The 23,988-nt window shown below is 40.1% G+C and overlaps 1 protein-coding gene across 1 annotated transcript in view; it reads left to right on the top strand.

Annotated features, from left to right (window-relative positions):
- The window catches only part of LOC117483768 (partitioning defective 3 homolog), a gene marked incomplete in the record, with an annotated part of 336,797 nt that overhangs the window by 103,472 nt on the left and 209,337 nt on the right, over nt 1-23,988 (top strand). Inside the window, 1 exon segment of the mRNA XM_034132116.1 lies at nt 19,699-19,873. Coding sequence (XP_033988007.1) covers nt 19,699-19,873 — 175 coding nt within the window.

Raw genomic sequence — 23,988 nt, 5'->3', positions numbered from 1 at the left:
CAAAAATAGTGACAAAAGTCTGACTTTTCTCTTGTTCCAAACTTTTAATTAAAAGGATTTGCTCCTTTCCTGTCTTTTACATTTAGTAAATTCCACATCTTGGAGGTTTCATTCCTATTAGGCTCTACAAAGGTTTGATTGCAATTTTCTCATCGTTTTTGACACGTCAAGTAATCAGCGAGATTGACCTAGATAGGAAGCGGAAAATGAAACGTGTATTTGGTGAAATGTCGTAATATAATTTGTTCTTATATTTGACCAATACCTCTGTCGGCATTTTCACAATATCTTATTTTACTCACTCGTAAAACCAACCAAGTGACGTTGCCACGTAGAAATGACTTGATTTTGTCTCGTTATTGACCAGAAATAGTCATCTGAATTGTAAGTTTAATTGCCATAATAAAACATGTGAAGATGTCTTTGATATATATAGATACACTTAATATATAGTTTTCACAACCCTGTATAGCTGCTCTTGCCCGTGTGTGTGTGTGTGTGTGTGTGTGTGTGTCTCAGAGTGTGTGGGGGGTCTCAAACTGGTGTTAATCCCGGCAGAGTTTATCCTCTCCTATTTCAGTCGTAATAATGCCTAATCCAAATAAGGAGCGGGCATAATGAAACCATATGAGATGTAATTACTATCAAATGGAGTCAGGTGTTTTCTGAACGCATCAGCACAACTATAATTTCTCATTAAGCGGCTGTCACTCCTTTTGGTGCTCCCTTGGCCCTCAATTACAGCGAGGCTTACGAGACCTCCGCCTGGCTGCAGAACGCCTCGTTTCTGGGTCACTCTCACATCTCCACGTTTCAAATCCTCGGCCTGAAACATCTGCACACACACTCTCAGAAGCACACACACTCTCAGAAGCACACACACTCTCGGAAGCACACACACTCTCAGAAGCCTCCTAATGACTCACACATGCAGTATCCCCGATTCCTCCACTGCACCGAGCTGATTTTAGAGCGAGACGCTAACACGGATAGCATTAGTGGTTAGTGTCGTAGCAATTTAGCATGGGTCTCATTTGGTTATATATGTAATTCTTGGGTTGGTTTCTCACAGATTAAATGTATCGGTCCTAATGTAAACTACGGATGTCATTCCCAGCCTTTATCACTCCTTTAATACAAAAGACTGGCAACCTGTTCTCTTGCACTCGACAGACAGGAGGACCATTAGCCACTTTCACACCAAGTACTTTGCCGTACTTAGTTCCCAGCACTTAGTTCCCAGCACTTAGTACCCCCATGGAACTAAGAGCCGATCACGTTCACATCGGAATAAGTTCACTGAGGGAAGATTACGCAAATGAAGCCGCTGATGTCACTTCTTCTTCTTCTGCTTTGGGTTTACTGGCAGGCCGCAAACAACTTCACGGCGTATACTGCCACCCGAAGTCCCCGGCCGGAAGTCCCCGGAGTTGGGGACTGGCTTCAGTAGAAGCTGTTGGGGACTGGCTTCAGTAGAAGCTGCTGGGACTCCCAGTGTGTAGCAGGCTGCAGCAGGCAGCAGCAGTCTGCACTCTGCGCAGCCTGCGCTGCTGGCTTCCTCCAAGTTTACAGTAAACAAACTGGTGGTGTGACCAATGGCCATTTACAATTATTAATACTATTATTAGCATTAGTCTATATTTTGGTTGAAACTAAGCCAGGAAAAAAAAGAAAAACATAAATAATAATAAAAAAATATATAAATAAAATCGAATTTTAAAAATAATTTTCAATTATGGAGACTGTAACGAATATTCGAAAAATCGAATAATCGCTGGCATCCCTACTTCCGAGTAAATCGCCAGAACGCCGACACCTCCTCATCACTCAACCGCTCCCATGTTTTTTTTTTGTGTTGCCATAAGTTATTCTCTCTCCGTTGGTGCACGGGGCTAATGCTAATAATGCTAATGCCAGCAAATACAATGGCGGCTTCACAAAACGTTTCAGAGTTTTACGGGGCGTGGTTTGCAATTCGCCCAGCCAATCAGAAATTGGTACTTTTTTTCTCCCCAGGAAAGTACCACCTCTCTAGCAGGCACTAAAAATGGGGGTAAAAGTTCTCTGAACTAAGTTCTCTTTTTGGTGTGAACGCAAAATTCCAGGCACTATCGGAACTAAACGGGAAAAGTACGGGGAAAAGTACTCCGGTGTGAAAGCGCCTATTGTCAGGGAAATTATCATACGGATGTTACCTGTCTTATATCCTCTTTGTTTCCTGCTCCTCTGTATAAATGACATGCTTTTCTGTGTAACAGGGTTAGATCTTGGTGCTATCTACTAGTGCAGGACCTCTGGCCTTTCCAGCTAGAAATAAGATCGATTCTGTTAAATGCTATAACTCTTTATTAAATAACACAACTTTGGTTTAAGCTTGTATATTTGTTATTTTCTTACCAGAAGGTGATTAAGTATAGAATTTCCACCACAGTTAGTTCCCTCTGGAGCTGCTCTTATAGACGTAATATATAGTGGCACTGCACTCAGCTCAGTGATTAAAGTCTTCAGAGGAACGGTCACGTTGGTGTGGTTTTGCACAAAATCTAGTGCTTAATGGCGGTTGAAAAGAATCCAATGGCAGCATAAGTTTGGTTTTGTGGTGTGTTTATTATTATTTTTGGAAAATTGGACAAATGTAGAGAATGAGTTTCCAAGCTGGTCTTTTTGGTCCCTCAGCTGAGCAACTCATTTACACTTATTCTTTACGAACTGTGCCCACAGTTTACGGTAAATTAGGAATAGGCAAGTTCAGAGAAAGTTAGTTCATCTACAGCCAGCTATTTGTGTTAGTGTTTTTATATTTTCTGTAGTTTGTCTCATAGCAACAAGGTCCTCTTTGATTCAATTGCCTGAAATGTGTTGATAGAAATATTCCGCTGTCTTTCATCGAAGCACATTTTTAAAACTAGAGTTGGTGCCCAGATTATCCTCCGCATTATCTTGTTATAATGATAGAATAATAGTGGTCAATCCTCATGGGGGTTAAGGCAGTTTGAAATAATAAATGGATGACATTCAATCCCCTCTATGCCAGAAAACTTCTGACTTGAGATGCGACAAAGAAATTCATCACGTGGTTATTAATCTCTTGAAAAAATTATATATATTTCATTTTCTTTGCCAAGCATGTTGGATTTTTAGCCAAATGCCAAAATCAGTCTTTGAACAAATTATGATAAAATTGGTCAATTAAAAGATATTCTGTTTAACCAAACTTGTTATCGAACATTTTATAGAGGCACAACAGTTTACAGTCTAACAATGAATAATAAGGTTAATAGGATATTGGTTATAAGCCAATTTAAGCTGATATTCTGAATGTTCTCTCAAGGTTTTATGTCAGGTATAGTTGTGGCTCCATCAGTGGTTGGGCTTGATAGTTGAAAGCGTCTTTCTGCTATTTAAAAAGGACTATAATGCCATATATTAATGGTAGAGTAGTGTGTAACAACCTCATTTTAAGTCGTAAACTTTAATTTGCAAAGTGAAATATAACACAGTTGTTGGAAACACCCCGACTTAATCACAGAAAGTCATGGACACATTTCTGACTTGCATTTTTACCGTAAAAGCCTGGTCTTTTAATAGCAATAATGATAAATACAGACGGTATGTACCACCACGTAATATCCGTCCGTCTTACTCAGTCAGCCTCTCTCCGTTATTCTCTCAGAAAACTTCCCAGCTGCTTTTAATTCTGCTGATTTATTGCCTAAAAAGAGTGGCGGTGGTTTCATTGTGCAACAGAAACTGCCCCCGATGCGCGAGCCAGTGTGAGCCTCGCCAGCTGTGTTGCAACACACACACACACACACACATTTGAAAGCCTTCCCACCAGCACCACTTGTCCAGGCCTGAGAAGTGACGGAATAGTTCCCGGCAAAGAGAGAGAGGGGGGGGAAGCTGTCCAGTTCACTGTGTTCTTAGCTTTTATCCAGACTCTGTGAAGAAAATACTCCGTCGTCTAAAGCTCCGTCAGCTCCATCCTGAGAGCCCGATCCCTCCACAGATTCCTCCTCACAGTAGAGCAGGGGTGTCCAAACAGGATCTCCAACAAGCCGTGTAGGACAGAGAGTGAATACACATACTATACAGAGATGCTGTATGAGAAACCAATGTGATTTTGGAACATTGAACAATGTAAATCTATTCTAGTAGACCTCAACAATGGAGTTATGATCAGTAGAAATGGCCATGACACGGGACCTTTAAGTAAAAAAACAGCCTACATCACAGCTCTCCATAGGGTTTCATCTTGTTGGCAGCTCATCCCTTAAAACAGAATCCTCAGAGTGATTATAATAAGGGGAAATATGAAGGGTGTATTTCAAGCTTGTTTTAAATAAGTTATTGGGCTTTTTTTCTTATCAACTAAAATATGTTAGAAAATGTTTTCAACATGAATTGACTGAATCTATTTGAAAAGTGGTCTTTTTAACACATGAATACTACTGTGTAATATATTTGTACATATATATTTAAGAAGTACAATATAAGAAAAGCACAAGTTTCATCTGTGGGCCATATTTCATTATACTTTTTGAATTTGCCGATTCTGTAGTAATCTGGCCTCTTTCCGTTTTACACCCACTCCCACATCTAACCCCATCATCTCCTCTCTCCTTGTCGTTTTACATCAATTCCTCCATTTCTTTCTCCCCTCTTCATTCTATATTTATCCACTTTTTTACTTTCTCACACTTCCTCTCATCCACCCTACCTTCTCTCCTTTCCGTTTCCTTTTCCCTCAGCCATATTTCTGTCCATCACTTCCCTTCTCATGCATTCTTCTGTCTCCTCAATCACTTTTACTACCCTCTTGGTTTCAAGCTCGTTTTCGCGTAGTCATACATCCCTTAAATCAAATGTGCTGTTATTTCTTAGAGGAAATATATATAACGTGTTTGTTGTCCAGAGACAGACACAGGAGAAAAACAAAACCTTTGGCCTAGAGAACAGAACAGCGCAGGGTCATGCAGAGGATATTGTGTTATCATGTTTTATTTAGCGTGACGTGTGGATGGTTTTTGAGATTGACAGTGAGGGATTAATAGTTTTAAGAATCAGTTACATCAAGGGAAGCAGTTTTGTCACTTTTAGGAATAGATTTTAGACCAATTTAACAGAAAAAAGAAATCAAACAGCCCACATTTGACAGGACATTTGAGCTGAAAAACTAGTGAGTAACAAGATAAAGGGTAAAATAAATCCTCTAAGATATTGTTCCTGGATATTTTTGGATATTAAACAACGTCCGGTTGTGTTTAATGAAAGCAGAGACAACGGCAAAAGAAAACAAGCTGCATAAAACTATTCAAACCCTGATCTAATCTACTGTGCAGCTCAGACTATGTTATAAGAACAAACAAATGCTAATCTGCTCCTAATTAAAGATAATGATAATAGATTTTATTAAAATAGCGCCTTTCATGGGACCCAAGTCCACTTTACACGAGGTAAGGACAGACAACAAATAATAAAGTACAGTTTGGTTTTATAGTTAAATGTAATAATACAGCTTCAATTAAGATCTTTTGGTCCAATAGATGGAAATCTATTACACACATTAAACTACCTAAGCAGAAACAACCTTAACTTAAAGGGGACCGATCATGCAAAATGCACTTTTTGATGTCTTTTATACATAAACATGTGTCCCCGGTGTGTCAGGGAACTCACACAGCGTCAGAAAATAAAACCCTCTCTTTTTCTCCGTACCCAAATCTCTAAAAACGGGGCTACAACGGAGCTGATACAGATTTGCCGCCGATATGACATCAAATCGGCGGTGGACCCACAGCCCTATCAGAAACGTTGCTATCAGAAACAATCCCGACTGTTTTGGACGTAATATGGTCGGTGCATGTTTACATTAGCATCGCTAACACTCAGAGCTAACCTGTACTGGAGAGCATGTGTGTGAAGAAGCAGGAAATAAAAAGGAACTCACCTTGTGGTATAACCGGCAAGAGAGAAAGCCTTTGAGCTCCATACTGTTTCAGAAACAATCCTTGATCTAATAATCCTTGTGTTTCATCGCCGCAGCATTTTAGACAGTATCTGCCAGGTCCCGCATGAGCCGGCATAGGCTCCGCCCCCTCTTATTTATTATTATTTTCAGTTTAAAAAAAAATAAAAAAGCTTTATTATAATTTGTTTGCCTTTATTGATACAGGTGAACATCTCATTGAGACACAGGGTCTCATTCTAAAGAGAGACCTGTTTATACCCTGAATCAGCACTTTTGTAACAGGAAGTGAAATAGAGGGATATGAGGCATGGCTATAATGGGTGATCTGTTTGGTTTTAACACTTCATAGACATGTTTTTTATATGTTCTTATATATCTGAGACCTATGCTATTGCCTAAAAATAGCATGATAGGTGACCTTTAAATTATGAGAATTTGGTTTTCTGGAAATAACTTTTTGAGTTTTTGAGCCCAAGTTTTAACATTGCTAATTTATCTCAGCCTAACATGAGATCAGGACGAGAGCTACTGTACAGCTTCTTTCAAAAACGATTAAGCCCTCATGTTTAAACACAGGTTGTCCTACTTAAATATACACACACACACACACACACACACACACACACACACACACACACACACACACACACACACACACACACACACACACACACACACACACACACACACAACACACACAGTCACACACAGTCACACACACACACACACACACACACACACACCACACACACACAGTCACATTCACACAGCTGTGTCATCTGCTATGTGTTGATTGGTCCCTTGGAAGATCATTAATTGGAGCTAAACAGCTAAATATAGCGATGCTATAGTGATTAGCCCTGATAGCATGGGGATGTATGCTGCTCATTAGCGGTGCTAGCTAACCACACTCTCACCCACACACACACGGTTGTGTTTTGGAAGCCATTTATTTGTAAGTAATGATCTGATTTGCAGTCTTATCTCCATGTCCAAACCGGTTTTTAGTTTGGTTCGAGTTCATCTAAATGTGTGATTTGTTTAAAAATACAACTTTCATTTTTAGAGTTGGCAACCTGTGAGAAATGAACCTGTACCCATGGCAGTGGTATTACCTTTCTCTATTGTACCTATCAAACCAGAGGACAATCTTCTCTTATAGAGGGTTCAGAAATGGGTTCACACTGCAATATCAGGTGTTTGGCCATAGGAAATAGTTTCTCTCTGTGTGTGTGTGTGTGTGTGTGTGTGTGTGTGTGTGTGTGTGTGTGTGTGTGTGCGTGTGCGTGAGTGAATGTGTGTGTTGTGGATTTTGTAGCACAGTCTTCTGTACCCACATCTATCAGCTTTCAGCAGCTTGAATTAAACCCACTCTTCCCTGTGCTGATAGACTGTCAGCACTATTCAGCTGTGTTTCTTTAAGCTCCGATATCCAGAATGGTCAGTTTTAGCTGTCGCAGCTAAGTGGACGAGCAGATGGGGATAACTTCAGTTTACAAATGAAGGGTCAGGCAAATACATAAAAAAGGGTGAATCCAGGTTTAATTTTAGTTTCAGTCTCAAACTAAACTCCTCAGTAGGAGCAACTAAAGAAAGTAGATTGTATCCCTTATAAGTACAGGCTAGCCATTTGCCAGTTTTATTCTAATCAAAGGTCATTTCTCACTTGTTCTCATCAAACTCTTGGCAAGAAGAGAATACGCTTGCCTCCCAAAACGGTCACATATTTCTTGATTACGTTCATTCTTATTCATCACATGTAAGAAAGTATGATGAAACTATGTCCCGGTTGATTTTGGCAGCGAATGTTATTGTCCAATAATCTGTAACAGAACGTTGTTATCGTCATTAAAACTTCCCTTGTTGCTGATCCTAGATAATGGTACTTTGTGAACAACAAATCCATGTTGATTTCAAACGGAGGAGAGCTTTAAAACGTTAGCTGTTAGCTCTTAGCATCCGGTGGGAAGCACAGTCCTGCTTGACTAAATATTGCCGCTAACATGAACTATTATTAAAGTTTGATTTAAGTGACACGACCATGGTAGAAATACAGTTATTTTAATGTTTTAACATCAAAATGTGATCTATATAGGAAATGTTTAACAAGCACTAGCTCTAGAACAGGGGTGTCAAACTCAATTTCATCTTGGGCCACATCAGCATTATGGTTGCACTCAAAGGGCCGGTTGTAACTTTAAGACTATATAAAAATACATATATAAATATTTAATATATATAAAATAATGTATTATATTACATCATTGCCTCTGCATTGGATTATTATCAGATAGGGTAATAACTTCACAATTAACTACGTCTGAAAGCAGAAGTCTAGGGCTAATAATTGCAAGTCTGTTCAGTAAGAATGTCACAAAATGATTTAAAAAGAAAAGCCAAATTCTGGAAAAAAGTAATATTTTGGGGGGAGGAAGCAACATTTTGGAAAAAATATATAATTCTGAGAAAAAGGCAAATTCTAAGAAAAAAGGCATATTTTGAAAAAAAAAGACAAATTCTGAGAAAAAAGTCAAATTTGAGATGCATTGTGGGACATGTAGTTTATGGGCAACATGCTTCTTTAAAGTAGCATGTAACCGTATAAAAAAACATATAATATTTTTTGCAAGCTCTTATGGGGCCACAGAAAATGAAGTGGCGGGCCGGATTTGGCCCCCGGGCCTTGAGTTTGACACCCCTGCTCTAGAAGAAGCTTCTAACGTGTCATTTAATCCACTAATAATAACACGTTTTTTCATCAAAGCAATACTGTCATTCTTTATCTTATCCTTGGAATTACATGTTTTTTTTAATGCAAATAACCACTTAGATTCATCATTGTTTACACGGACTGCCGTTGAATATCATTTTTCTTGACAGGACAGAAACAGTTAGCAGTTAACAGTGAGTAATACAAGCTAATTACAAAACCAAATAACAATAAAACGGTAAAGAAACGTCCGATATGGCGCATCAATACTATTCAATCGGTTTCAGCCGCAATAAAATGGATAGTGTGATCGTGGTTTCTCAAATTAAAAACATGAATCCCCTTAAAAAGGAAACATGTGTAGGTAAAAAGATGATATGAGATGACAACCACTCTTTGTGTCAGGTCGGTTGTTTCTCCATAATCTCCGGCTGTAGAGTGTTCCTCTGGGGCGAGGAGCCAGAGTTCAGAGGTGTTCCTACAGTTAAAGTTTCCTCCAAAGCAGTGAAATAAGAGCAACTGCTCGCAGGGAATAAGAGTCACAACTCAGCACTCTTCTCATTTTGGAAAATGAATCACCTTCTTCACCCCCCCGCTCTGTCTGATTGCAGTTTTCATTTGTCAGCTTGGCTCGAGCTCAGAAAAGTTCCCTTGCTTTCCCCCCCACATGTTTTCTATCGTCTGGATTAAAGTGAAATGGATAGCGGGTCAATATGGCGAGGGGAATTGCTCCGCGCCGCTCCGAATTGTCCTCAACTCCATTACAATGTAATCATAAATCTGTGTTTGCCTGGACATAATCGGTGTGTGTCAGCTTGACGGACAACCTGAGCGAATACATGAGAAGGGAGGTGTTTCAGCAATGGAAGATGTTTGATAGTGTGCGTGTGGAGAGGTTTAGACGGCACCTGGGCAATGTCAGGTCTCATTCTCTTTATTTGATATGCTTCAATGTGTGTCTAAACTCAGCGAGGTTAAGGTCGCAGTGCTCTGCCTTTGCTCACTCTGTAGCGTCTCAGTGGGAGTTTGGGGTTGTCTAGCATCATCGGCTAATCTTAGCTACATCTGTCACACTTCCAAAACCTCCGCCCTTTGGCTGCTGCTGCTCAGATCAACACTTTTCCATACAAGTTCACAGAAAAGTTGTTCCAAAAACACTCTTCTGATTATAGAAATGAGTCCAATCCAATTTTAAAAAGTCTGACATGGCTTCTTGAACTTTCCTTGATTATATGCAGGCTTCTTTAGTGTCAGACAAGAGTCAAATGTGTTTCTCTTGCATGTTTAGTGACATAAAAAGCTGGTAAACAAGACAATGCTTTGTGTGGGTTGAACCACATTAGTCAGATCTTGCAATATTATAAAAGTAGTAATATGCAAATCGTATCCATAAAAAGTCGATGCCTTTGTATATCCCGTTGTGCTTTTCTCTACACTGCATATTCCAAAAATAATCTGCTTTTGCACACGTTCTTTATTTTGGTTGTCAGAACGTCTTTCTCAGAGGCTTTAAGGTGTCTAAGAAGTTTTACATTTGTCTTTCTGAAACTTGCAGATATGAGTGTGTGAGTGTGTTACCGTGATATGTTTCTGCAAGGCAAAAAATATCTTCAGGGAAAGTTTATGCTCAAACTTTACTTGATTGTATTTGAGTGAACAGGACGGGATACAATTACATGTGTGAGCTTCTGGGATTGGTTTTAAAGAGAGAATCTTTGAGGTAAAGTTGTCGCAGATGTCAGCTCTTATTCCATTCAGATTTTAAGCTTTGAATAAAAACGGTATTGTAGGAAAAGTCCGCGGGGTCTTAAAAAGTATTAAAAGTTGATAAATCAATTTAGCGAAAATGAAGGCTATTAAAAAGTATTAAAGGGCATTTTCCAAGGTATCACATTTTGTAGCTTGTTTCCAATAAGTATATAAATTGTCCAAAGAGGTATTCTACAGTGTGCCTGAATGTAATCATTGCGTAGGTGTGTAGTGTGATTCTAGTTTATTTATGGCATCCCGTTGGATTTGACGTCATCTGAACAGGACATCGCGCGCTCACTGCTTGATAGCGCGCCAAGGTCCGTTTACGCCGGTTGTTAAACAACATCGTTATGGGGAAATGCAAGTCTGCGTCCAAATGGTTGGAAGATAAGGAGGAAGGACAATCAATACTGTATATAGTAAATGTGAGGTAAAGTGTGTCGCCAAGGTAACCGGTTAAAACTCAAAGTGGCGATGAGGTCTTAAAATGTATGGAAAGGGTCCAAAGTTCCAAAAATACTTAAAGTTCCAAATATACTTAAAGTTCCAAATATACTTAAAGTTCCAAATATACTTAAAGTTCCAAAAATACTTAAAGATCCAAAAATACTTAAGTTCCAAAATACCGTAAATTCCAAACATACTTAAAGTTACAAATATACTTAAAGTTACAAAATTCCGTAAATTCCAAAAATACTTAAAGTTCCAAAAATACTTAAAGTTACAAATATACTTAAAGTTACAAAAATACTTAAAGATCCAGAAATACTTAAAGTTCCAAAAATACCGCAAATAGTTGGAAGATAAGGAGGAAGGACAATCAATACTGTATATAGTAAATGTGAGGTAAAGTGGCGATGAGGTCTTAAAATGTATGGAAAGGGTCTTAAAAAAGGTCTTAAAAGGTCTTACATGTGACTTCAGGATTCCTGCATATACCCTGTCCTAGAGAGTCCCACAGATGTTGGATGGGGTTGAGTTCAGGCCAGTTCTCAAGTTCTTTGGGTATCTGGGATAACCTTTTTCCTTTTTGTTGTTGCTTTTATAATGGTATTTGGTAGTAGATTAGTCTAGGAACATAATATATATTGAACAGAGGATAGACATAGTTATTGTTGGCAGATAAATATACAACTTTTATCAAGTCAGGAACTTAAATCCTGTCGAGTTCTTCCAGTGGGGAAATTATGTATTTACGTATACTAGAAATGGGCATGGGGTTAGTTACATGAAACTCAGGTCATCCCCAAACTGGTGCAACAAAATGTTTAGAGCAATATTGTCTCATTGTGTGCTGTTGCATTAAGATAGTCTTTATTTAAGACTTACAAAGGTACACAACATGCACATGAGCTTCAGACGATACAAAGGTCTAATCATTCATGAGATAAAGCAATTGTGTTTCTTTTGCTGGACATGTGATGTTTTATTTCATGAAGAATGTACACCTTTATTTCAAAGCCACACGGCCTCATAAAGAACTGAAGGAAATCTGACATGCTTCACAATGTCAAGCTGCCTCCACTCACCATCAATTTGTCTAATTATTATGTATAAACCAAATCAATTAAACCGACTCTTGCTGATAAATTAGGTGAGAGCGAGTGACTGTTATTCCCCCCCCCCCCCCGTGTGTTGCACAGCCTCGCCTGTAAAGCTGTCCAACAACTGCTATTTGTGGAGAAATTATGATGAACACTTCCATGTAGCCTCTCAGGTAACAAATCAAAGCAGACGTTTTGAAAGAGGAGAAAGCGGCTCGGCTTCATCGCGGCCTTGATGAATAGCTTTCGCCGCCCTCGTGTATTTGTTACTCGATGAACGGAAACCGTGTAACTATAACTCTCGTCGTCAAGGCGCTCAAACTGTCAACCTTTACTTTTGACTTTGAAAGAAAGACTTTATGAATAGCCAATTTCATTTTCTGCATCTTAAACCTGGCAACTGTCGTCTCAATGTGACGATCTCTAGGAGACAACAAGAGACATTAGTCATGAAGGGAAAACACCATGGCTTACTTTTCAAATAGTTAGTGTATATATCCAATTATATGTAAAAAAACAGTGTGTTACACGCTGCACAATTGATCAACATTTTAGCAAAATTGTGATATGGACTAGTGCAACATTCACATGACAAGAAGCAGTTATTTTCTAAAAGGCTAAGTATGTGTTAAAATACATATATTTTTGTAGTATTGTGGAGGTGCTTAAAAATCATATTTTACAGACTTAAATAACACATTTGTTTGGTACAGATCCTCTTATGAACATTCAAATTGTAGCCTTTGTAGACCGTTTACATGCACACAAACATATCTAACACACAGCATGGAAGGGGAAAACCCCAAAAAGCATGATAGGGCCTCTTTAAAAATGTATGATGCAAAAGATCTTGAGTCACAATTAGTTTTCACGATTGTGCAGCCCTACTTTGTTGACATTGAAAGTCACCAACCATCCTTTAAGAATTATGATATATATATATATATATATATATTTTTTGTGGTAGGTGTAGTTTTTCCCTCCTATGCCAGACATGTCATTTTGAAAGTGATCCCCTCACATTAAGTGTGGTTCTCTGACCCGAGGGTAACATCGGTCGCTGCCTGTCTGCGGAGTGATTTTCTTTTTTGAAGGTTTTGATGGCTGTCGCTTTTTGTGAAAAGGCCGGCTGCAACCCGGCACTTTCTTCACGGTTCCTGAAGCGTGGAACCGAGGAAAATGTTCCGTGCTGCAGATTTCTGACCTGAGAGGAGTCGGGACAACATGTTTTGGATTACACAGCTGTGTGGGCGAAAGTCAAGTGGTTTCTTCCCGTCTTTTGCTGACAGCTTCGCTTTTCGCCCTCTCACTCCCTGGCACCGTCCTGGTGTAGCGATGCCAGGTCTGAAAGACTTCCCGTATCAGGGTCACCTTCAGTTTGAAAAGTCTAATGTTTCCATAGGAATTTCTCTTTATTGAAACTGGTGCAAAGACAAGTTAACCACATCTTCTTAGAGCCTTTGTGGGTCTGGGATCAGCTTCTACATTTAAGGGCATATGGTAAATGATACAATCAAATAAAAGACATTCAATATATTCCTTTAGCACATCCAATATTCAGTATTATCTCAAAGGATGAATGAACGTCCTGATTTAACCGTTGCTCCTGTGAGGCAGGCGTTTTCTTTGGAACATTACATGGCTTAAATTCCTTGTCTTGTAATCCTCTGTGTTTGACGAGCACATGTCCTCTCTGTTCAAATAATCAGTCCTGCTGTCTCTCCCCTTACGGGTCTGCTCTTATTGATAATACGTTTCAGATTCAGTTAATCATATGAAAGAACACAAACACTACGCAGCATGGAGCGTGACACGAGGGAGAATGTAATGTGATTCTGTGAGAAATTGAAATGACATTATTTAACGTGATGTGTGGATAAATCACACCGACGTCAGATGGATGTGGAACGATTTATGTCTCAGCGTTGAAAGCCAGAGTTGCGATTGTTGGACTGCCGCAGCGTATTAGCTGTAGGATCTCTGATGAAATAAGAGCGATGGCTGATGTGGTGCAACCAGTGACTGTTTCTTTCTCAATTCACCCCCGCCCTAACTCCCCCACGCCCGTAAGGACTAATTCCCCTTTGACCGACCTCTCTTTGCCCCGGCGTATTGTTCTATCCAGAGTAATGATGATGATTTATGAGCTGAGAGCGACTGCTGAGAAGTGGACTGACTCACTCTTTCCGTTGGACTTTACCTGAAAGCTATTGTGTTTTTTTGGGTTAAGTTTAAAGCGTGTTTGCATGAAAGTAAAGAAAAGTTGATGACATGTTTTACATACACACATTCACCCTCACATGCACAGTTTGCACAGTTCATGTGTGTTTGGCTGCTGCTTCTATAGTCAAAATGGAAGCAAATCTTTAATCGTTTTTAAAGGGGTCCTATTTTGCTAACTTTCAGGTTCATATTAGTGTTTAGTGTCTCTACTGTGATGTCTCCATGCTTTAATGTTCAAAATCACGTACAATGTGTTGGAGCGCTAGCCAATAAAGCAATAAGCTTAAATGATAAATAGTGAATTTCCTTATCCACATACTGAGATATGCAATGACCGATTTTATTAATCATTAACAGTTTCCAGTAAAAACATTTGGCGTTTTCAGATTCTTGATATTGTAGCTGATGTCATGTTAAGCAAATTATGTCTCAATTATTAACACAGAATACAAATAATTATCGCCCCCCTAATTCAACCTGTAAAAGGCCATATGTTAAGTAAAAAAATAGGAACATTTTAAATTGTCTCAACCTTTATTGACACCATTTCATCAGCTCACATTTCTCCGTGGCGTGAACACATCCTCTGTTTCCCTCAGGGCAGGCCAACGCTCTGATTGGATGGTCCTGTGTGTGTGTGTGTGTGTGTGTGTGTGTGTGTGTGTGTCAGCAGGGTCAGGGCTGAGCTTGTCAACAAATACCAGCAATTATCTTAGACTTGAGGCTGTTTTGTAGCAAATGGAATGGACAACAATTCAGTCAACAAAACAACCAACAGAAGAAACATGGAGTCCTGAGGGAGCGGCTGATGTTTGCACCCCATAATATTCACTTAAATATTCACGTTTCTGGCACAGGAGAATTATTTATTATTATTTCCATCTACTCTTCTGAATATAGATACATGTAGGCATTTGCAATTTCTTAGTATAAGCAGAAAGTTCAGTGGTGTGGAAATATAATAATCTGGTTATTGCAACACTGAGGAGAACATTGTCAATGGACATTTCCAAAAACTCTCATGAACTTGTCTGAAAACACACTTTTTTAGGGATTTGTGTATCATGAAACTACCAGGAAATGTGAACACATCAAAAATCTCAATGGCAAACTCTAACTTCCCAATTAAGTCCTTAAGATAGACTCACACTCATCAGATTTACCATATTTCTTTATTACGGCATTCATGATTATCACTGATCGTTTCTACCTCTCAATGACATCAGATGGGTTTCAGATGTTGGGCCCCTACGACAGTGATAGTGTGAACCAGCGTTTCCGCCAAGGGGGCGTCTTGCTGCCATGGAACTAAAGAGCAGATCACGTTCACACCGGAATAAGTTCCCTGGGGAAGGATTAGGCAAATGAAGCCGCTGACGTCACTTCTTCTTCTTCTGCTTTGGGTTTACTGGCAGGCCGCAAACAACTTCACGGCGTATACTGCCACCCGGAGTCCCCGGCCGGAAGTCCCCGGAGTTGGGGACTGGCTTCAGTAGAAGCTGCTGGGACTCCCAGCAGCTTCTACTGAAGCCTTCCGAGTAAATCGCCAGAACGTCGACACCTCCTCATCACTCCACCGCTCCCACGTTTTCTTTTGTGTTGCCATAAGTTAGTCTCTCTCCGTTGGTGCGCGGGGATAATGCTAATGCTAATAATGCTAATGCCAGCAAATACAATGGCGGCTTCACAAAACCTTTCCGAGTTTTACGGGGCGTGGTTTGCAATTCGCCCAGCCAATCATAAATTTGAACTTTTTTCTCCCCAGGATAGTACCACCTCTCTAGCAGGGACTAACAAGGGGTGAAAAGTTCTCTAATCCCAGGAACTATCAGAACTATTCCATCATTAATACGTAAAGAGATAGTATCTATAACGGATGGCTCAATTCAAAATTCAATTCACGTGACACGTCCCCGTCCCCCCCCCCCGCTCTCGGGGTGGACGCCCTCTCAACCCTGGTCTGCCGGAAACACTGGTGTGAACTGCATTTGAACTGATTACCATGTAACAAGGGGTTTAACATTACATGGGTTATGGGTTTTTCTTCTTCTGTGGTGTCCGTAGGGAGCGGGACATGAAGAAGAGGGGGGGTTTGCTGACTCAGCTGTACTGGCTGAACTGAGCCTTAATGAGGGAAGAGTGGAGGACCCTCTCACAGTTACACTCAGGAAGTTTTATTTAGACGTGTTCGCATAAAACACACAACACTGCCTTCTCCCATGAGTCTGTGGAGGAACACATCTGCTCTCATTTTTCCATATTACACAACCATTTCAAACACAGATCAAACCGAGTGAGGGAAGAATAAATAAAATGGCGCTAATTCATGCTGTAGATACATATTTGTTTAAATGTAGGGCTTGTTCTCATTCTGTGATATTTAATTGGTTATTTATTTAGTGCTACTTCATGGAATAATGCAAACATATGGGAGAGGTTTTAAGAAAATGACACACACACACACACACACACACACACACACACACACACACACACACACACACACACACACACACACACACACACACACACACACACACACTGCCTTCTCCAATGAGTCTCTACACGAACACATCTGCATTTTTTTTTCTCCAAAAGAATCCAATATTAAAGAGGCCCTATTATTCTTTTCGGGGTTTTCCCTTTCCTCTGGTGTGTTATATAGGTTTTAGTGCATGTAAATGGTCTGCAAAGGCTACAATCCCAAAGTTCTCCTCCAAGGACTCCTTTGTTTATTTCTATTTCCCTATGTAACACTCACGCTTCTATTAGCGCTCTAACACAGAAGCCGTGTTTCACCTTCTTTTGTATTTGACAGAATATTCGAATAAAGTACTTTTTGAAATATTAACATATTGAAGCCATTCAGGCAACGTGTGACACTATGTCCAAATGGTCTTAAGGTTCATAAAAACACACTACTTCAACATTTACTGTACACTCTTAAAGACACACTCACATTTATACACACACACACAACCATGTCAATAGAAGCATTAGCACACACACTTACATTCAGGGACACCCACACACTCCATTAAAACACACACGCTCAAACTATTCAAATCCCACTACCAGTTTTCCAGCACATTAAACCTTCATTTCAGCCACATTTAGCCGCAGAGCTGTGGAGTTTTATGGCGTGCTGGACAGGCTCCCTGGAGAGAGTAACAGGCTCTTGAAGGGGAACACACACACACACACACACACATACACATACACATACACATACACATACACATACACATACTCACACTCACACTCAAGACTCGTTTTTCCCATTTGGCCATTTACATAAATGTGCAGTCATACTTCAAATCGGAGCTAGCATCAGCCCTGAGCTAATGTGTACAAGCAGTAATGGTGGTTGTGTGTGTGTGTGTGTAACAGAAAGAAGAACAAGGGGGAAGTAAAACAGATTGATAAGAGCTGATGAAAGAGGAGATATTGTGCTAATTTTCATTTTTGTATTTCGTGCTTCTACTACGACTGATCGGCTCTGTTGTGATTGGTCAACTCCTTAGAGATGTCCCGCCCCCTTAGCCTATCACGTACAATGTGTTGGAGCGCTAGCCAAACGAAGCGTGATTCTTGGGAGGGAACACAGGGATTTTAGGCTTTGCAGACCGTTTACATGCACCAAAAACGTATATAACAAACCTCAAATAGCATAATGGGGCCTCTGCTAAAAGTCTGTATACTCAACCCCTCTATGAAAATCTATGCATATGAATCAAACTAAATTGATAATTTGACTTGTTCTCCTCGTGTGGCAGCCTCTACATGTGTTATGCATTTTCCTGAAGTGAAAATAATGTCTGTTTTTGATCCGCTGCTTTTGCCTCAGGGTGTTCCTTAAAGTTGTCCTTAAAGACTCAGATGATCTGATATCTGGATTATTTTTAACCTCATTATGGGACAGTGGGTATAGTGGGGACATTATCACAATCATGCCTCCACATCAGATCTCACCACACAGGACGGGTTAAATCACCTCCTTTTGATTTGGCAAACGCTGGATATATTCATGTCTAACTGAAGCCAGTTGATGGGAGTCACACAGCGACGGCATGCATCTCCTTTTTAATCTACTGAAAGGGGCTCAGCGGAGGCTGGAATTAATCAGATCTGTGAGCGAGGAGAGCTTTGAAGGCAGGCATTTTGAGAGAGAAAAGGATATGATTGGAGGTAATGAGCAGCTCAGTGCCATAATGTAGAATAGAGAGACTAACTCCAGCCCCATTTCCATTTAGACTGTGTGTGCAGTACTCTCAGCAGAAAGGGACCACCATGCGCTGACTGTTCACCACGGACAAGTTTACTACCTGTACTTTCTTTCTATATCCACGTTTTCTTACTGCTGTTTGAAGGAGTGAGTCAATTGAACTTATTTAGCCATATTTAATGCCTGTCATTCAAGAAAAATGACGAACAACCACTCCTAAAAAGTCCTGTCTTAAGTGTATGTCTCTTGTGCTGAGTAGTTATTATTAGATTATGTGTAAAATGAAATCCCCTTTTTACCAGTTACAGTAAAAAAACAACTCATTACGAGGTTAAAAAGATAGTTTTAGCGCATATTACTCGCTATGTCCTTAACATCACACTTGATTCAAAAGGAGCAGCTTACATGTATGTAACAAAGAGCTTTGGTTTCCACACAGACTGCTTAACCTTTAGGGGTTTTATCCCTCCAGTTTTATCCCTCCATTTTCTTTGGTTTTCCACCCCTCTGTTCGTATTACTTTTTAAATCAGCATTATGTTTGTGATATTATGTGATACATTGAATGTTTTTTTTCTCACATCTTATCTACATCACCTTCCTTTTGGTCCCTTTGTGTCCCTTTCTTTCTCGCTTTTCATTTATTTATTAAAATGTCCACACAATATCATTGTTTGGATTTTAAGCCTTTTTTGACAAGTACTCAGACAGCTCCTTTTCCATACATCAGTTAAGCTTGTTGACACTTTATTATATGCATTGTCTGTCAAATAAAGCACCATGTTTCTCAGACCCAACCCCTTCTGACCTCGCCTCTGTCCTCCCTCCTCCAGCTGATAGCGGTGTATGATATCAATGTTTGGGTTAAAGCCTTATTTGTCGAGTACAAAGATAATCTCTTTCCAAATGTGATATCATTGTTGTCGTACTTCTTACACCCCTCTTTTTTTGTTAATAGAATATGTTGAGCTTGTTGACATTTCATGATATGCATTTTCAAATCCAACATCTTGTGAAATGTCCTCCCTCCTCCAGCTGATAGCGGTGTATGATATCATTGTTTGGGTTAAAGCCTAATTTGTCGATTACAAAGAAAATCTCCCTCCAAAATGTGATCTAATTTCTGTTGTACTTCCTTCACCCTTCTTCTTTTATACACATCAACATACAACAACCATCTATTGAGCTTGTTAACATTTCATGATATGCATGTTCAAATCCCTCACCTTCTGACCTGTCCTCTGTCCTCTGTCCTCTGTCCCTCCCTCCTCCAGCTGATAGCGGTGTATGAAGAACAGGAGCCCCACCATGGAGGAGACGGTACCAGTGCCAGCTCCACGGGGACCCAGAGCCCCGACCTGTTCGCTGTGGACCTCAGCGGGGCCTCGGCCTTCCAGCCCTACCAGGCCAGCAGCGAGATCGAGGTCACGCCCTCCGCCCTGCGCACCAGTAAGTCCCAACCAGGAGAGGACCTCAGGGTCTATAGAGCATGTACACGACAATAACTCTGAATGTGGCTTTTAGCACATTTTACAACTTCTAGGGCCTTTGGGCTTTCAAGTGTCTCTGGGTAGTATATCTATCTCAAACTCAATATTAACGGAGTAACAGACGTCTCTTTCCCAATGTAATTCAATGGGATTACATTACGTGACTGATAAGGAAGTTGTAATACCTATGTAAAATAGGCTGTGGTCTAAAAACGTTTACCCTTTCACATGTTAGGTTTAACTTATGAATGTTAAAGGTCACCTATCATGCTATTTTTAGGCAATAGCATAGGTCTCAGATATATAAAAAAAACATGTCGATGAAGTGTTTTGCTCAAAATACCAAACAGATCACCCATTCTAGACATGCCTCATATCCCTCTGTTTCACTTCCTGTTTCAAAAGTGCTGATTTTTGGGTATAAAGCTTAAAAAAATAAAAGAAATTGATAAAAAATAAAAAGGAGGGGGCTGAGCTCATGCGGGACCCGGCAGCTACTGTCTAAACTAAATACTGCTGTGATGAAACGCCATATCATGGATTATCAAGGATTGTTTCTGAAACAGTATGGAGCTCAAAGGCTTTCTCTCTTGCCGGTTATACCACAAGGTGAGTTCCTTTTTATTTCCTGCTTCTTCACACACATGCTCTCCAGTACAGGTTAGCTCTGAGTGTTAGCGATGCTAATGTAAACACCGACCATATTACGTCCAAAACAGTCGGGCATTGTTTCTGATAGCAACGTTTCTGATAGGGCCGTGGGTCCACATTTCAGATATTACGTCATATCGGACGCAAATCTGGATCAGCTCCGTTGTTCCCCCGTTTTTAGAGATTTGGGTACGGAGGAAAAGAGAGAGGGTTTTATTTTCTGACGCTGCGTGAGTTCCCTGACACACCGGGGAGACATGTTTATGTATAAAAGACATCAAAAAGTGCATTTTGTATGATAGGTCCCCTTTAAATATAACATTTTGAATGAATACATGTCTTGTTCAACTTTCGGTTTTACTTAGCTCAACCTTCGAAGTTTACTTGTGGTTACAAAAAAACACTAAAAGGCCTACTTAGGGACACAGAAGTGACACGAGAGGGGCGGAGCTAGGTACAACAGATTGTTGAACAAGACTTCAGGATAATTAGGTTGTTATAATGAACTTCATATACTTAAAAAAAACACTTTGAAAGGGACAACACTATGATAGTGTCATAGTGTTGTCCCTTTCAAAGTGTTTTTTTAAGTATATGAAGTTTATTATAACAACCTAATTATCCTGAAGTCTTGTTCAACAATCTGTGGTACCTAGCTCCGCCCCTCTTGTGTCACTTCTGTGTCCAAAAAAACAAGCCAGTGACGACAACATGCTAAACCGTAGACCACAAAGCAATGGTGCCTTCAATGTCCACTATTTATAAAAGTCCATGGTCAACACTGGAAGTAAACAAAAATGAAATGTAGACACATATAGCTGCATTGAACACCGTGAGGGGCTTTTCTACATGTATGCATTCATTAAATAGAGGAACCATTAACTAAAGATGCAATCAGGAACTAAAACATGTACTTCACAGATGATTAATAGTTAAGTCTGTTCCTCTCATACTCCTCTTTGATTACAGATCCGTCACCCTCATTAGCAACATATATCAGAGCCTGCCGCAGTGTACAGTAAAGCAAACACAACAAATTAGCTTATCACAGCCCAGCGGTACCTTAGCCCTGTCCATAAATTCTGTTAATTGGACAGGAGGGCCTTTTTTCTTTTAGCCACAGATAGCCGTTTGATCCCCGGCCAAAGCGGCTAATTGGTTCTATTCGCCGCCTCCTAAATCAAATGTGACGTTGAGCTGCTCTTCCTCTGCAGTTCTGCCGGCCAAGTCGCTTCCACACAAGCAGAAGCAAACAAGCAAGCAAGCAGATATACAAGAGACAAACACAAACTTACTTTCTTTTAGATCTCAGATATTCTCTCTCTCTTTGTCCCTCTGGATCTGCATTCATCATAACGCTTAAAGTTGGGACTTCATCCTGCAAATCTAAGAATAAAAACACATTTTATTTTGACTTAATAATACTCCTGTGCAGAAGAGTATTTACAAAACCTTTTAAAGGGGACCTATCATGCAAAATGCACTTTGGTACGTCTTTTATACATGAATATGTGTCCCCGGTGTTCCAGGGAACTCACCAAGTGTCAGAAAACACAACCCTCTCTATTTTCCTCCATACCCAAATCTCTAAAAAAGGGGCTGCAACGGATCTGATAAAAACTGATCCAGATTTGAACACTGTCCTGACGTCAGGACGGTGGCGCTACGGCTATTGGGCCAACTCCACCAATCAGGAGGAGACAGCCACAGCCATTGCCGTTCGAAAGCGCTGGAGACGCTGTAGTACATATGCCAGGCCTGTAGATGGTGCTGTTCTCACTGAATCTGCCCAGAGCTATAAATTGTCAAATTGAGCGAAATGAGGCATGGCTAAAATGCATGATCTGTTTGGTATTTTGAAAAAAAAGTATAAATATGCCTTATATAGGTATGGTCCTACCCTATATTATTCAAATATAGCATGATAGGTCCACTTTAAGTGAAGTTGGTTATGAACAGCCTGTTAGGGTCGTAGATGGAGACGCTTGAGAAAGAAAAGTCTTCGTGAGACAAGGCGATATATAAGATAAAATAAAATGTAGTTTATTTATGTATTAATCCCAATTTGGGAAATGTTTGCGTAACAAACAAGGCATCGCACATCAGTAGACATGTAAAGAGTAGACATAAACAATTCTCAAATGTAAACATCTCAAAATAGAAATAAAACGGCATTAAAAAAGTAGAGAAGTAGAAAATATATGAATTTATATAGTACAGGTTTAGACATATTCAACATGATGTTATCTAAAGCAATAAAACAATACGTCTTATTCAGGAAAGGGGACAATTACAGTAACCTCGGCAGTGGTTCAGTCACTAGGGGCTTGGACTGTGAGCCGTAGGGTCGCCGGTTCAAGTCCCCGACCAGACCTACAAATGGAGTGTGGGCTGCTACTTGGAGAGGTCCCAGTTCACCTCCTGCCCTGCCGTGGTGCCCTTGAGCAAGGCACTGGACAACCCGCTTCCCCCCCCACTCCCATTGCTCCCCGGGCACTGTACAATAGCTGCCCACTGCTCCTGGTATAGACTCCTGGTGCTAGGCTGGGTTAAAAGCAGAGAACACATGTCACTGTGTGTGCCGTGTGCTCTGCATGTGTGACCATTAAAGAGGGTTTCATCCCTCCCCCAATATTATATTATCTGGCATCAATTTTGTAAGAAGTCACTTTTCAATCCATCTTTTGACTGTATGGAATTCTCCCTTATTATAGTTTGTTCTGATAAACCTTCACCAGCAGCAGTCTTTCCCTATTGAGTTTATCCTTGTTTACATTATGGCCAAATTAGTATTTTTTTTCCATGGCTGCAGGATGCACGTGTTGAATGTCACTGCAGATATTTAAGCTGTCAAGAAATTAGAATAAAAAACCAAACAAATAATGCTGTTGCAACATGAATATTCTCTGTAAAACTCTGGATATTTCAAAGAGAAAACGATAAGCCCAAAACATAATAAGATATCCCTATATTTAATTGACTGTTCCTCTGTGAACACACATGTGATGAATTGATGGAGAACCGCTAAAGGGTGCACTTTAAAATCCCACTGTCATAAAGCACAGAGCATTTTAATTATATTACTCATACTCAACTTTTCTAAATGTCTCTTACAGACATATTAAAACATGGCCCAACTCACACTCTCACACCAATATTAGTAATATATACAAATTGAAGTTAATTAGAATCTATTATTAACACTCGAAAAAGTTGGCATATGGCTTATCCGCTAATGACCTGTGAACTGACATTGATTGACACGCGCACACGCACACACGCACACACACACACACACACACACACACACACACACACACACACACACACACACACACACACACACACACACACACACACACACTCTGCGGGAGGTCACTGCACTCCTAATTGGATTCCTGGGTGAGATGCTGAATGTGAATA

This window comes from Trematomus bernacchii, unplaced genomic scaffold, assembly GCF_902827165.1.
Source record: "Trematomus bernacchii unplaced genomic scaffold, fTreBer1.1, whole genome shotgun sequence".
In the NCBI taxonomy this organism is placed as follows: Eukaryota; Metazoa; Chordata; class Actinopteri; order Perciformes; family Nototheniidae; genus Trematomus; species Trematomus bernacchii.
The sequence above is the reverse complement of the archived record's forward strand: the minus strand, read 5'-3'. Positions and strand labels throughout refer to the sequence as shown.